Source organism: Pseudophryne corroboree, chromosome 6, assembly GCF_028390025.1.
Source record: "Pseudophryne corroboree isolate aPseCor3 chromosome 6, aPseCor3.hap2, whole genome shotgun sequence".
NCBI classification, from domain to species: Eukaryota; Metazoa; Chordata; class Amphibia; order Anura; family Myobatrachidae; genus Pseudophryne; species Pseudophryne corroboree.
This window is the reverse complement of record NC_086449.1, coordinates 821,594,806-821,609,083: the sequence shown is the minus strand read 5'-3', so window position 1 is coordinate 821,609,083 and position 14,278 is coordinate 821,594,806. Positions and strand designations below refer to the sequence as shown.

Here is a 14,278-nt window from a genome sequence, read left to right as displayed (position 1 = left end):
CCACACGCACAGTGCCAGAACTGGCAGCCGGAGCTCAGGAGTAAGCTCCTGCCTCCGGCTGCTACTGAGGGTAAGAAGCCAGGTGCCCACTAGTAACATTTTAGCGGGCACCCAGCTAGGTGAGGCTGGCTGGGCCGGATCAAGTGGCTCTGCGGGCCTTATACGGCACTCGGGCCTGAGGTTCCCCACCCCTGCTTTAAAGGATGTAATCTTCATGCAGCATGGATGTGGTACCATCACATCCGGTGCGTAGCGAGATTGTGTAAGTGACGACAACCTGTGAATTAGCATCTTAACAATTGCCAGGACCTAATTAAGTGTTCCAGGTGCTCTAGGCCAGGGTTCCCTAATATATGCTAAGGCACCCTAACAGTCCATGTTTTAAGAATATCCATGCTTGGGCACAGCAAAATGTATCAGCAGTAAGTTACATGTCACATCACCAGTCATTTCTTAGTCCCTTCAAGACCTTTCAAAACACATTAGCATGGCTGGATAGCAATCTGAGTCTTTATTTTATTTCCAAGCTGCCAACTGTATGACACCCAAACTGCCCCCCCCCCACCCCGAGTCCTGGTGCCCTAGGCTGCAGCCTAATGGTTGATCAGTCTTTGCATAGTGAATACAGAGTAGAACACGCACATGCAGTGTATGTAACAGTCTGCGTAGCTGGGTAGTGCAAGACGCTAGTCCTCACATACATTGAAAGTATAAGTTGTCAGGTATGGGGTCACTAGTTATCTATGATCCCAGTAGGTGGGACGTGGCAGTTGGACAAGAGACTGAAACTTGATAGTGGGAGTACAGTGGCAGGAGAGTAATGAATGGGAAGTGGGGGATGAGCAGGACATTGGTTAACATAAGAGGATAGAGATATTGGTAATCCGATGAGTGGGACACAGGACTGAGTAAGATGTGGGGACTGGGAAGTACTTTAGAGAGTGGAATGGAATGTGTGGAGAGTTAGGTGGGGATGCTGGGCAGGAAGTCAGGAATGAGCAGAGGACTGAGTGGGGTGGGACAGTCTACAGAATGGTCGTGGGCACAGAGCGCGATTGTTCCACCAAAGGAGTGGGAGGCTTGTGAAGGGCAATATGGGGGCAGAGTATGTTGCGACTTTGCCATTACTCATGCAATGGTGGTGGTGCCAACATTAACCATTTCTGACAACACCCCTGGATATTATTTGAACTCTGCATTCATATCTGGAATAGCTTAAAAAAAAAAGAAGATTCATCTAATTCCCTTGTCACATCAGGTTACTGGCGCCAAGTGAGACGATTCCACAAACAAATTGCACAGACTGCATACCTCTGACTAGGTCAAATATGTCCAGGGGTATTATCCCAGATTCAAACTTTACATATATCCTAATTATTTCAATGTGCTTACAAAAGGCTGAGAATTCTGATTAATACTTTCTCATTCTCTAAAGCAGGGGTGAGGAAGCTGCGGCCCTCTAGCTGTTAAACTACACATCCCAGCATGCCCTGCAACAGTTTTAGCATGGCCAAACAACAACACTGTAGCATAGCAGGGTATACTGGTATCTGTAGTTCAACATCTGGAGGGCTGAAGGTTCCCCACCCTTGCTCTAAAGCACCCAGACCATACTTGCCTACTTTTGAAAATGCATTTCAGGTAGATGTGAAAGTGACGCCTATTAGTGCGGACGTGTACTGCTACATCTGAGAGCCGTGTCATAAACATGACTTACATCCAGATGTAAATGAGCCCCATAGTTAGTAAGATACTTGAAGAAAACTCACTGATATTTTGCAGGATTGTTTTGTGAATTGTGTTTTGCAAGAGCTTCCATATACTGCAAGTGGTCTGGAGAAACCTTATATAAAATGCATGTAGCCGTAGGAATCATTGTGCCTTATGACCAATGCGGGGAAATGGCGCTGATGATCCCATTTGAATGTATGCATCTCTGATTCTCTCTCCCCCCCCCCCCCCCAAAGAATGCAACATCTGCATAATGGGGATAAGGTGCAATCAGGGAGATTGCTGGTCCATTCCGGGAGTGAGGGCGATTGCTGCTATTTCAGGGAGTCTCCTGCAGAATGAGGGAGGGTAGGCAACTATGACCCAGACGGTTGTCACCCATATCTTTGACTGGATTTATTGAATTAAGAGACCGCCTCTAGAAGGATTTCCAATGTGGCTGCTCTAGTTTTAACATTGTCAAATCTATATTATGGGGGGAGATTCAATTGTTTGAAAAGTCAGTTAGGGGTCGGTTTTCCCCCTAATAGACAGGAAAAACAGATACCCAACTGATCTTTGAAACATTTGAATTCCCCCAAGTGCTTTATCTGACCTTGTTGCACAGGATGCAACCAGTCATGTAAAGTGCGTTTGCAGCAGCAGGGAAGGGAAACTTCCCTCCGCTGCTGCCGTCAGTGGAATCGGAAGGTCTCTCTTCCGCCCTGCACTCTCCCCTACTGATTGCTGTGCTGCCGATCACTGCCGTTTGGCCAGGACAATAGCAGCCGCTGGGGAAGTGTACATTAACCCCCCCCAAAATGAAAGCCGCAATGTTCCTGTTCAATGTTTAAAAAAAATATATTTTATTTTTTTTATTTTTTTACTAAAATGATTTTTTGCTAGGGTTAAATTCATGTTCTTCACCCAAAGAAACCAACAATTTCAGAGCGGTTTTTGGAGAAATATATATTCTGTCAAGTGGTTAATAAATTGTGATTTGCTTTAATTATATATTATATATTATATATTATATATTTTTTTTTATTATCTCCAAATAAGCGCCACCCATATTTGGTGGTGCTGCCAACTCAATCCACAATGGTGCTCAGCCTGCAGCTAGCCATGGGATGTCACAGCATGCCATGTCTGCAATGCATGAGGAACCCCCTGTATGACTGTTAAATGGTTTACAGACAAGACAAAGGATTGCAATCAGTGTTTTTATTTACACATCAGCACCAGTCACGTCACATGATATTCTGTATGTCCAGGGCTCACTGTGACACTGCTAATAAACTCTCCCCTCACCAGGAGCTATGCAATGGGAGAAGCACTCAGACAGGCTCAGTCCACACCACCGCTACATTCAGCCAGGAGTGTCACCAGATCGATAGCAGACAGGGCTAGAACTCTGGGGCCAATTAAAGCCATTTCAACATTATATTCAGTCCAGACAGGATTCAGACGTAGATATTGAAGCACAAGGTCCAGTCCCAATCTGTACAGTCTTTCATCAAGCCAACGTTACCCAAGACCCAATCACCCATGAACAGTACAGCTAATGCCATCTACCGACCAGTCAATCCTGGTACAGCAAGTACCCAGAGAACGTAGAGTATTTCCAGCTGCTGCCATAGATTGCGCCTCTGTGTAACCGTAGCCATATCTGGTCACCCTGGAAAAGTTGTAGAACTGCGTGGTTACTGGCTGTCTCATGGTCAGGCGCACCATCATTGGCATAGGCAGACACCATAACCTCATCGTTCTTCATCAGGTTCACATACAACGGAACGTTGACTGCCAGTTTCAACATGTGAAATATGAAGACATAGGTGCCATTAACCGGGCACATGAAGCGCCCAACTTGGAAGTCAAACGTATCCCCAAGGTTGTTCAGCAGGAGGTCGAACACAATTGGGTGATCCAAGGAGCCGGGAGCAAAGTTGGATGTTCTGGCGGCAGAAAACGCCACCCTAATTTGCTGAGGGAGGGGGTAGACGTGGACTGGCAGTATGGTGGCAGCATGGCTGCTCATGGACATATCCACCGGTGTGAGACTGCGGGAATCCCCCAGACCAGAGTCCATACTGGAGATGCTGTCCTCACGTTCTGGGTTGCCGGGCTGCGATGATTCACTCCAGCCTGTAGGGGGAGACAGCATTTTACATGAAGCTGCAGAAAACTTAAAGCAGTTTGTGGTATGGTCATTAGGAACCTGGTTCTAAAAAAACAATCATTCTAGTTGGGCAGCTCTAGAATGGGACTTTCCCTACTATCCTGAAGAACCCAAAAAGCTCTCAAGCTAGAAGCAAATGCAATTTTGGACATAAAAGGCACCTTCATTGGTCTGCAGAAGGTCTTCATGCACCCAACCACTACACATTGTTCTTACCAGCAGCTGCTAGAGGGTGATCATGGATGGCGTAAAGTATTCCATTCCAAAAGCATACAATAAACATTAACTTCTAGTATTGTGCAGCCTCAGATCATAAGCAATTCAGTGCCAACCAGTTATTCCTTAATGACTAATAGCAGTCTCTACAGAGGGAGATTAGGTGTCCGCTTTCCCACCAGAAACCAACCTGATGCACCACTGGACTGAGCAACATTTTCCATGTCTGGATCATCAGTGACCCTCCGCTGAGACTTCCAGTGTAGGAAATGGGAGGGGCCACAGCCATGGACAATGGTGCCAGCTGCAAGAGACCATCAAGCAATGATGTACCTTCCTCCTGTGGTCCTCTCCATCCTCACATTGCACCGCAGATTCCATAGGCTGCTATGGATACTACAAAATGTGATAGATTCTACAAATGCCAATTTTTCAGTTTGAGCCAACATAACCCCATCTTGAGATGGCCATTGAGACATTGGCGAAAAGTGAAAGCCAGCAGTCCTCAGAAGCCAGTCTCGTGCGTCATACAAATTGTTTACAGAGCAAATACATTTAGGACTTGTTTGGAATGAAGGAAAAACCAAAACTGCTCATGGTGTTCAAGATACAAACGGACCAAACTGCTGTGACTATCTGCAGCGGGACTATTGCTGGTGTATCGTACTGCCGGATGGGGTAGCCACCGCTAATTGCTTTTGGTGACCCCCTTCATGTCTCGGTCCTTCACCGTGACCGATAGCTATCCTTCACCTGTTCCCCATCTGCTATATCCGGTCCATTAATCAAATCATTCGCCATAAGTCTACTAGAGCCACCAGTATCTTTAGATAGAGAAGCACCCCCCGATCAATGCAACAGCCCCTAACTATGTTACAGACGGATTGAAATAAAACAGAATTAGGAGCAGATTGGTTTGTAATCTCTCCACATGGCTAAGTACATCTGCCCCTTAGACCATTACAGGAGTCACTTGCTCTTAGGGCTCCAGCCACAGTGCTAGGAAAGCAACACGACATGGTCCTTACACAGGCCAGTTACAATAACACTCACTTCTAGAAGCTGTGCGAGTACCTGGAGTCACAGAACCCCTCCTATGGCACAGATAGGAGTTAGTATCCTGGGGGGGTGAGAGAAAGAAAGGTTTCAGTATCAGAACGCAGAGTCTTACAACAGGTACAACCTACTCACAGCCTCCTGTCTATTCATAGATTGGGAATAAGGCGACCATCTCCAATACCTGTCTAACAGTAAGGGCACCAAGCACAGCTCAGCGCCAAGGCCTGATAACAGGGGAGCTCAGGAATATCCTCCCAGGACACTGGGTATAATCTGTGACTTCCCACCTGTTAGATACAGATTACACTGCCTGTGCCATCAGGACAGCTGCTCACCGCCTTGGTGGATTCAGTATCATTTTATATGCAGCCAATTTGGTAGACCCCTATCCTAGGCTTTGTTACACCATACCCCAAGTACACCCTTTAGAACATTAGCCTGGTACCCCAACCTTAGCCAAGTCACTTCAAAACAGCACCTAGGGCAGTGGTTCCCAAACTATGTGCCTAGGCATCCTGGGGTGCCTCAGAACACTTGTGATGGAGAAAAATCAAATATACATCTGTATTGCCTCAGAAATTGCGCTTTTAAACTTGGTTAAATATCTGTAACTAGTACTTCAATTCCCATAATGGTCATTCTCCTACAAGTGTGGTTTTCTGTCAACCTTTGTCCTAGTTTATGACTAAGAGCATATGTGTCTAAATAAAGACCCTTGTGTTTAGATAACCAGAACTTAATGACATTTTATGAGGTTTTTATGCCAGAAGGAGGGGGACATGATGGTGAGTATCTGATGGACTTTTGTCTTGGACAAACTTGCCATAATGAACAAGAATAACCTCTTTGCTGACAAAGCCTATTGAGAAGCCCTATTGATGTGAATGGGACGGAGATCCAAGACTCATGGAGCCAGGCTGCCATCTTCAGGAGAAGATCAGACATTACATTTAGCCCAGATAACCATATTTGGGACTTCCTATTACTGCCCATCAACCAATCTATAATCCCCTTGTTATCTGAATACACACCCCATTGATCAGTTAGGAATTTTGTAATTATGTACTATATATGTAAGCCTGAAATGCCCTGAAGGCACAGGTCTCATCGATGAAGTCTGTCTTGGGTCACGTTTCTCTGCGCAGAAAATGTAGGCGTGGCCTCTTATTTAATAAATTCTATATGCTGAATATCATCGCAACTGAGACTCCAATTCTTTTAAGATAATTAGACATTAACACACTTGCAGGGGTGCCTTGGATTGGTGGTCAAGGACCAATCAAAATTTCTGGTCAATGTAATAGGAAAAACCAGTGCTGGTGGCTGCCAGACATAAAATATGTGGACAAACAGAAGCAAATCTTGTTCACCACATAATGGAACCTAAATACGATATATAAACAATTTAATATTTATTCAAAAATTTCTCGCTAAAATTTTTTTGGCTATGGGGTGCTGTGAATAAAATTCTGATACTCTATGGTGCCATTACTCCAAAAAGTTTGGGAACCACTGACCTAGGGGATTTATGAAGAGCCGTGTTGTAAAACCCATCACTTTGGATCATGTTTCTGCCTGATATCTAGAAGGGCAATGCTTCTACAAGCCATGTGTTGATGGCAAAATAATTGCGCCTACAAATATCGTGCAGAATCACCATCTGTTGTGACCGGTTTCACAACTACTTCTTAAGCCCACATCAGTAAAAAGGGACCCGAAGAAACGCATGACCAGGTAAGCCGCGTCAGTCACTACTGACCACAGCGGTGGTTATGTAATAGGTTCTGAGGTTATGGAAAGATGGAATGTATATTTAAAGTAGCAATTCATTATAATAAATATAATTCATTATACATTTGACTAATCGATTGCAGCTTTAGAGTTGATCTCCCCAAAAATCAGAGTCCTCTCCTCTCAAACTATTACATAGCCCACAAAGCGTTACATTTAAGTCTCTACAGCGCAGACCAATAGCAGAATGCATGACCCGACTGTTATATCATCTTACCCGCGGTATGAATGGTGTAACTGGATAATCACGACCCGGGCAGGGGGCGTGCCCATAATGTCCACTGGAGACACACTGGGGCCCTCTATAAGGCTCTGTTCCTTAAAAAAAAGAAAATGAAAAAAAGATGTATAATATTAAGAAAGGAGTCCGTATCCGTATGCAGGCAGAACGTCAGGATAGTTTGCAGTCAAGATTTCGACATAACATACATGTAACATAAGGCCTACGTTTTGTAGCACCCCCTTTGAAGCAATGAGTGTTTTGATTTAGGTCTCTTGCTCCAGTCACCAAGTACCCCAACAGGTCATGTTTTCAGGATTTCTACATGTGGAAACAGGTGGGCTAATTCCTAAGCAACCAATTACCTGTGCATGCTTAAAGAAATCCAAAAAACATGACCTGTAAGGGTACGGGAGAACCACCGCTCTAAGGTGCCACATCTTGCTCTGCTTACATGACCGTATGTGTTGCTAGGTAACCAGGTAAAGCACAAGTCTAATATGCAGGTATTTAGTTTAATAGACCAAGTTGTCCTCCACCACAGGGATACATTGTCTTTACCTTTAATAGTCTGGCAGCGATACCCATTGGTCATTATACGTCCCCCGCGGCTGGTTCCTCTGATGGTCCCACTGCGGGTGGTCAAGCATTGCTGAGGCATGCGAGGCACGAGGTTGGGACTGGATGTATAACAAGGCATGCTTCCATTGCTGACGGAAGGTGCTTATAGAAGGCAGAGAAGAAAGGTCATGAAATAAGGGACCAGGGGGTTAATTTATCAAGAAGTGAAGAGGGGAGTATCAGTGGAGAAGTTACCCATAGCAACCAGCCAGCCTATTATTTTATAGAATGTACTTGATAAATGTTATTGATCTAATGGCAGTTGGTTGCTATGCGCAACTTCTCCATTCTTTTCACCGCTTAATACATGAACCCTCAGGACATTTGTTTCCTGTAGTTTAACATAGGAGCGGACAAACCACATCACAGGACACCTATATATAGGCTTGCCATACTATCCCTTTAAACCGGGAAACACAGGTTTTAATCAGCCACAGAACCGGTGTAATTCATGTGTCCCGGTTTAAAGGGATCGTATGGGTAAGCCCAATTATAAAGATGGCCAGCTGGAGAAGGGGGAGCAGATGGGACTGCACAATAGTGACCCCCTCCATCCACTAGTGACATGTCTGCTGCAACGATACCTGGTGACCCCCAAATACACCTGTGCTTAGAGCGCCTGTATTCTCACTCACAGATAAAGGTCTCCTGGGGCAGCACCTGCTGATCACCACCATTCCCATCTAGGTAGCCATGGGGAGCAGTTTGTGTGCTTGCTGTGCTGAAGGTCTGTTGGTAGTCCAGGGGATACAGCAGCTCCTCCCTAATCTCCGACTCCTTACGCAATGGCAACGGAGCATTCACTTTAAAGATCTGAGGGTATAAATGGTGCAGTATAAGACACAGTGGAACATAATAATGGTGACATGAAGGCTTGGGGAGGGAGAGCCCCAATAGCACATATCTTAACACAGCCTTCCACGTACTAGGATTATTGCTAGCAACTACAGTACATTACTAGTGCACAGTTCCATCCATTCTCTGCTTCCTCAGACTATTGCACATGACATACCTATACAAGGATCTCTCTACATATATCCAAGAAGCGACATATCACACACAAATTGCGTTGAGGGTGGAATAAACCTCAGGTCAGTGGTTTCCGGCTTTCTCCGCCACAAAACCCAGATCCAGTAACGACTCCACCAGCCCATACGGAGATACTTACAGCCTGCATGCCTGGGAATGGTGACGAGTGGGAGGAGACTGGGGGGCTCCTGGCCAACAAGGGAGTTCCTTCCCGCTGCAACTGCAGGAGCGAGGTGTTTGTTGGGGTCTTCGGAGACTGGAGCTGGGGACTGGGCAGAGGCACAGGTGTCTGAAATTACACACAAACATATCGGATTTACATTAAGAAATTACTGTTCCAAGTCATCACAAAAAAAATAAATATGGATCACCCTAAGGCTGGTTACCCACAGGCTTTGGGAAGAATGGATAGAAATAAAGAACACCGTTAGCATCCAAAATACCCATCCCTGGTGCAAGTGCAAGTCCGTGTGTGTGGGGGCGTCAATGGTTTCAATACACACCATCCTGCACCCATGTCTATGCTTTGATGCCAATAGCTAAGGAGCTTTATGTAGTAGTCCATAGTCTCCTCACACCCTTGATCTATTGACCACTGCCACTTTGAGGAAACCTATCGATTGCTGAAGCATCGGAATGTAATGCCCTGGTCTAGTTTGGTCTGTGCCAAGTGTAGGGCCAGTGGTCCTCAAGCCTAACCCTTATACAGAGAGGCAATGTTCTACATAGGGCCCAAGTCCAAGCTCACCTTGTTTCTCTCTAGCTGCGGCTCCGTTAGCTCAGATTCTGCTGTATATTTTTGCTCGGTTGGTAATTTCTCCACCTCATTGGTCAGAGCAACAGGATGCTGTATAAAAACCAAAGAAAAAAATCTCATTTTAATAGTTAACATGGATAGACTACTAAACTGGTGTATAAATCAGAGGTTTTTGTAGCCTTTAACACAAGATAGGCGAAGAAAAAAAAAAGATTTAATTTCTGCAAGAGGCAATGTCTCCTGCTTGTGTACAGCTACCCAAACATATGTTAATAAATGTCCGAGAATTAATGAACTGGAGGTGTCCCAACATTAAGGCTCTTTATGGGATTAGTCTCACATTGGTTAGAAGGTCTCAGTGGACAAACTAAACCAGGAATCTGGTCAATGCGACACATTTTGTACCTTTCTGAAACCCAAACATTTAATGCAGATATCTCCAAACATACGTACATTTACAGGTGAAGGTGTGGTTGCTGGAGGAGCAGCAGGTTCGGAGATGGCAGGAGAAAGTGGCGCACTCTTTGGTTCCATGGAGAGAGAAAGTGGCTCGCTCTTTGGTTCCATGGAAACTGGGGAGAGAGAAACCTACAAACACAGAGCAATTTAGCACAAATCTGCAGACGTTCCGCCTAGAGTTGTGCTGTAGTTTCACACCAACTGGCACTTTTTTGGGGGGACTGACTTTTAAGCGCCTCACTGCACAGATTGTAGCATTCAGGACAACTGAAGCCTTGCTTACACTTCTGCATTTAGTTGGGCACAGCTATCGAAGGAATAATGCTCAGAACAAGGATTAAGACATGAAGGAAGTTTAAACCCAACATCAGGACATCCGTTACCTTTTCAGCTTGCACAATAGGCACCTGTTTGTCAGTGGTGTCAGCTGGCACTGTAATAATACATAGAGAAACAGTCACTTGTTTACAGGGCACCGTACAACGCAAGGACAGAACTTGCCAAAACTTCTGAACAATGCTATGTCCTGAAGAGCCACAGAAAGGATACGGTCAGGGTCCTGGCAGTGAGAATACAGATGATCCTGAAGGCAAGCACTGGCTGCGGGGCTAGGCACTAGCTTTGCTCAAAACACTTTTTAACCCAAGGCTCCCAAACGCAAGGGGAGATGTACGAAGCCTTGGACGGAGATCAAGTACCAGCCAATCAGCTCCCCACTGTCATTTTTTTAAACACAGCCTGTAACATGGCAGCTAGGAGCCGGTTGGTTCTTTCTCCAAGGATTATTACGTTATGCTGCTGCCTGGAGTTTCGTGGAGCAGAGCATTGTGACTATATATAGGGAGCAATATACATCTACCAGAAGCTATAGCTACAAGTCAGTGACTGGTCACATTCTCTGTAACCTTATAATAGGCGCACTTTAAACACTAGCAAAGACTGATTGAAACACACCTTCTGGAGCCGGTTCTGGCGGCGGCTTTGTAGAGGCCGGAACTGGAGAAGGAAACTGAAAATCCAACAAAGAGTCCTAAAGAAAAAAAATGAAAGTTTAGTGCATATTAGATTTTACAACATTGTTCTCCACTCGTACCAAGCCTTGGAGAGAGAAAGTACCAAACAGCTGCTGTCATTTTTCAAACAACCTGTAACATGGGAGTTAGGAGCAGACTGGCTGGTACTTTATCTCTCTCCACGGTGCAGTACGTAAACCCCCTATCTTTAAGGTTTCAGCTCACTTACTGTACATCCTTGTTTCCTACTGATTTTACCCCCTTTTCAGTTCCAATCTATAATACTGAGAGCGTCATTCATGACTAAATGTGTGCAGCACAAAGGGGATGTAGTTAATATCCCGGCTGTCAGGATCCAGACGCCAGACTCTTGACAGCCGGGAATGCAGACAGCGCTCGCCAGGGCTATTCCCATTTGTGGGTGTCCACGACCCCCATAGAGAGAATATAAACTGTGGCCGAGCCTGCAGCGTGATGAGCCCGCAAGGGGACTTGTAGCACTCACCCCGCTGCCGGCATTCTGGCAGGCAGGACGCAGCGGCTGGGATATTGACATCCGCCATCTTGTCCGCGAGGATTACGTATCCATCCCGCACAAAGTTATTGCTCATCTTCTGCACAGCGGTCAGCGCACTGCAGCTAGTTACATCCCTGCTTATATTACAACGCTCAGCCCTGGATCGCTCATCCCTTCATAGATATATTAGTGTGTGCTGAATTAGAACATAAGTGTCCGGCAGAGCCATATATAGGGTGGTACTCTGGCGCCCGCAGCACCTATTTGGAGTAATAAGTCTAATAGTACCAGGAAGAAATAAACAATTTCAGAGCTACAATAAGTATCTGGGAACTTATCCAGACCATAGATGGTGCTATAAATCCTGCATCAGCTTTAGGGTCTATAGGTTACAGCACCTCCTGTCCAGGGATGTCACGGACTCACCTGCATGAAGTTGTAGGTTCCTTTGATTTCATCTATAAGCGCCTCCAGCCTCTGCTTCCTCAGCTGCGGATCCTTCGGTAAAGTCGGTGAATAGCAGAACTCCGTGGCCGGCTGTGACTGCATCCGCTGAGGCTTCAGAGACAGGAATAGGCGCATGTTACAGATGAACTGTGCTAATGTGCCTCTAATTAAACACACGGGGAGGGGCCGAGTAATAAAGAATCAAGTTTGTACAATTAAGACAATATTGGGCTTTTCTTTCATTTCAGCAGCTCATTGGGGTGTATTCATGAAGCAGTGAAAAGAGTGGAGAAGGGAGACTGGAGAAGTTGCCCATGGCAACCAATCAGTTGCTCCATACAGTTGTATAGTATGGAAATGAGATATTCCTTTAATGCTGACTGGTTGCTATAGGCAACTCCAAAACTGGCTTACTTCTCTACTGCTTCATAAATAGACCCCTTAAAATAGCCAAGGGGCTGCAATTCCATATACCCACTGCACTTGTTTTGTATAAAGCCAACTGTACTAAGATGCCCTGTAAGTTACTTATGTCTAATGCCCCCTTCTCGATAATCCGTTTTAGGTGAAAAAATTTGCATTTCAACACAGAAGTTCTGACGCAAATATAATACGATTCCCTACTTGGGAAAACAAGGAAGTCACATGATCCAAATGGCAGAAAGGGCAAATTGGGCTGGTAATGCAAATGGAAGAGGGGTGTTCCAAAGCCTCTCTGCTCACCTCATGTCAGGTGACTGGCTGCCAAGGCAGTCAAATGACTAAGCTGAACCAATACCACTAGAAGAAGTGAAAGTGCACTGGGAGGGATGAACACTCACTAGACATTCTCATGGAATTGCAGCTTTAAGACATGACCTTAGGGCATCTTTAACAAACCAGTTTTAAACTCGTGTCTTCACTTAATTACCCACCACCCCTACAAAATAAAACATAAAATAAACTAAGGCAGATATGTTCAATGAACTACCCCATCTCATGACCATTGTCAGCTGACCTGTACATTGGTGGAAGATGGAGAGCAGTGATTGGCAGAGATGGCTACAGGAATGTCTGTTTTCTTCACCGGAGCCTGCCCATTTTCCACAGGCAGCACTTTAGGATCCTAAAGGAACAGGGATATCACAAATATAGTTTAAGTAGGGATGTAACATTGTGTTGAAATATTAGCAAGGATTACAAGAGGTCACTGGGGGAATATTCCATTTGGCTATTGATATGAACAGGAGCGTGGTCCAAAACATTGGAGACTAATTTCTAGCAACATTCCCAAATGGGGTTCTGGGAATCATCCAGCAACTACCTAGGTGTACAATGGTAACAATAGCTTTTGGGAAGCTTAAATAGATCCATCACACCACATGTCCTAGTGATAAACAGTAGTCCCAGAACCCTGGACCCAGTGACATTTGGCAGACAGGAACACAGCAGAGATTTGTAGTTTCATGTATTGTGAGCTTCAAAGACATTTTGCCTATGACAATTTAACAAGCTGGCCAAATAGGAAGGGGAAAAAAAAAAAAAGCACAGAACTGGTGGAGTGACAGTTATTGAAGCTCTGATAAAGGGCTCCAGCAGGTTTCTCAATTGTAGCACTTTAACATGAAGAATAATGCACCCTCTAGAGAGATTTATATTTACTGTAGAAGAACTTTCTCCATGGCTGTAGGAAGAACAAAGCCAGCAAGTCCTAACCCCTCAGCTCCCAGTCACCCAGCAAGGAGGCTAGAAAAGCACCACAAACCCAGGTGTGTTGACCTGCATCTTCCTCCAACCTAGAAGAGGATTTATCAGAAAGACTTTGGGACAGTCTACAGTTTGGGGTTGCTTTGTAGGATGTCCCACAGCCAGCATTAATAGGACAGGAGAATGGAAGTGGCATCACATGACTTCTCATGCCTTATAATGTAACCTTAGATTCTGAACAATGTGAAACCATATAACAACCAAAGGCTTGACTGAAGCCGCATGGAAGTCTTTGTTTCGAAGCCTGCTGCACAAACATAAAAGGGTGTTGCAAATGGGGGGCACTCAGGGACGTACAGCCTAGATTCCACTCCAATGATATACTTTTGTTATGTTTATATGGTGTCCAATATTTCTAACCAATGTCATCTCCTTCACATGCTGCACAGCCACCAGAGCTATGGAGAATAAGGAGCATGACCTAGGAAAACATCTGGCCAAGAACACTTCCATGCTACACCTGGGGTAGTGGGCTTCTGTGCCTACAGCATGGTCTCCATAACAGAGCCAGTTA

At 45.2% G+C, this 14,278-nt stretch overlaps 1 protein-coding gene across 3 annotated transcripts in view; it reads right to left on the bottom strand.

Annotated features, from left to right (window-relative positions):
• Positions 1-2,919: 2,919 nt before the first annotated feature.
• The window catches only part of CAPRIN2 (caprin family member 2), a 32,405-nt gene continuing 21,046 nt past the window's right edge, over positions 2,920-14,278 (bottom strand). For 2 of the 3 annotated variants that reach the window (XM_063929181.1, XM_063929180.1), the window contains exons 11-22: positions 13,016-13,123; positions 11,998-12,129; positions 10,996-11,071; positions 10,425-10,474; positions 10,036-10,170; positions 9,574-9,672; positions 8,965-9,114; positions 8,432-8,609; positions 7,737-7,898; positions 7,173-7,273; positions 5,159-5,225; positions 2,920-3,855 (exon numbers count right to left, since the gene is read on the bottom strand). In XM_063929181.1, the coding sequence (XP_063785251.1) occupies positions 3,293-3,855; positions 5,159-5,225; positions 7,173-7,273; positions 7,737-7,898; positions 8,432-8,609; positions 8,965-9,114; positions 9,574-9,672; positions 10,036-10,170; positions 10,425-10,474; positions 10,996-11,071; positions 11,998-12,129; positions 13,016-13,123 (1,821 nt within the window). In that variant the 3' untranslated portion in view covers positions 2,920-3,292. The remainder of the gene's footprint in view (positions 3,856-5,158; positions 5,226-7,172; positions 7,274-7,736; positions 7,899-8,431; positions 8,610-8,964; positions 9,115-9,573; positions 9,673-10,035; positions 10,171-10,424; positions 10,475-10,995; positions 11,072-11,997; positions 12,130-13,015; positions 13,124-14,278) is intronic. The other variant, XM_063929182.1, reaches the window with a different exon arrangement.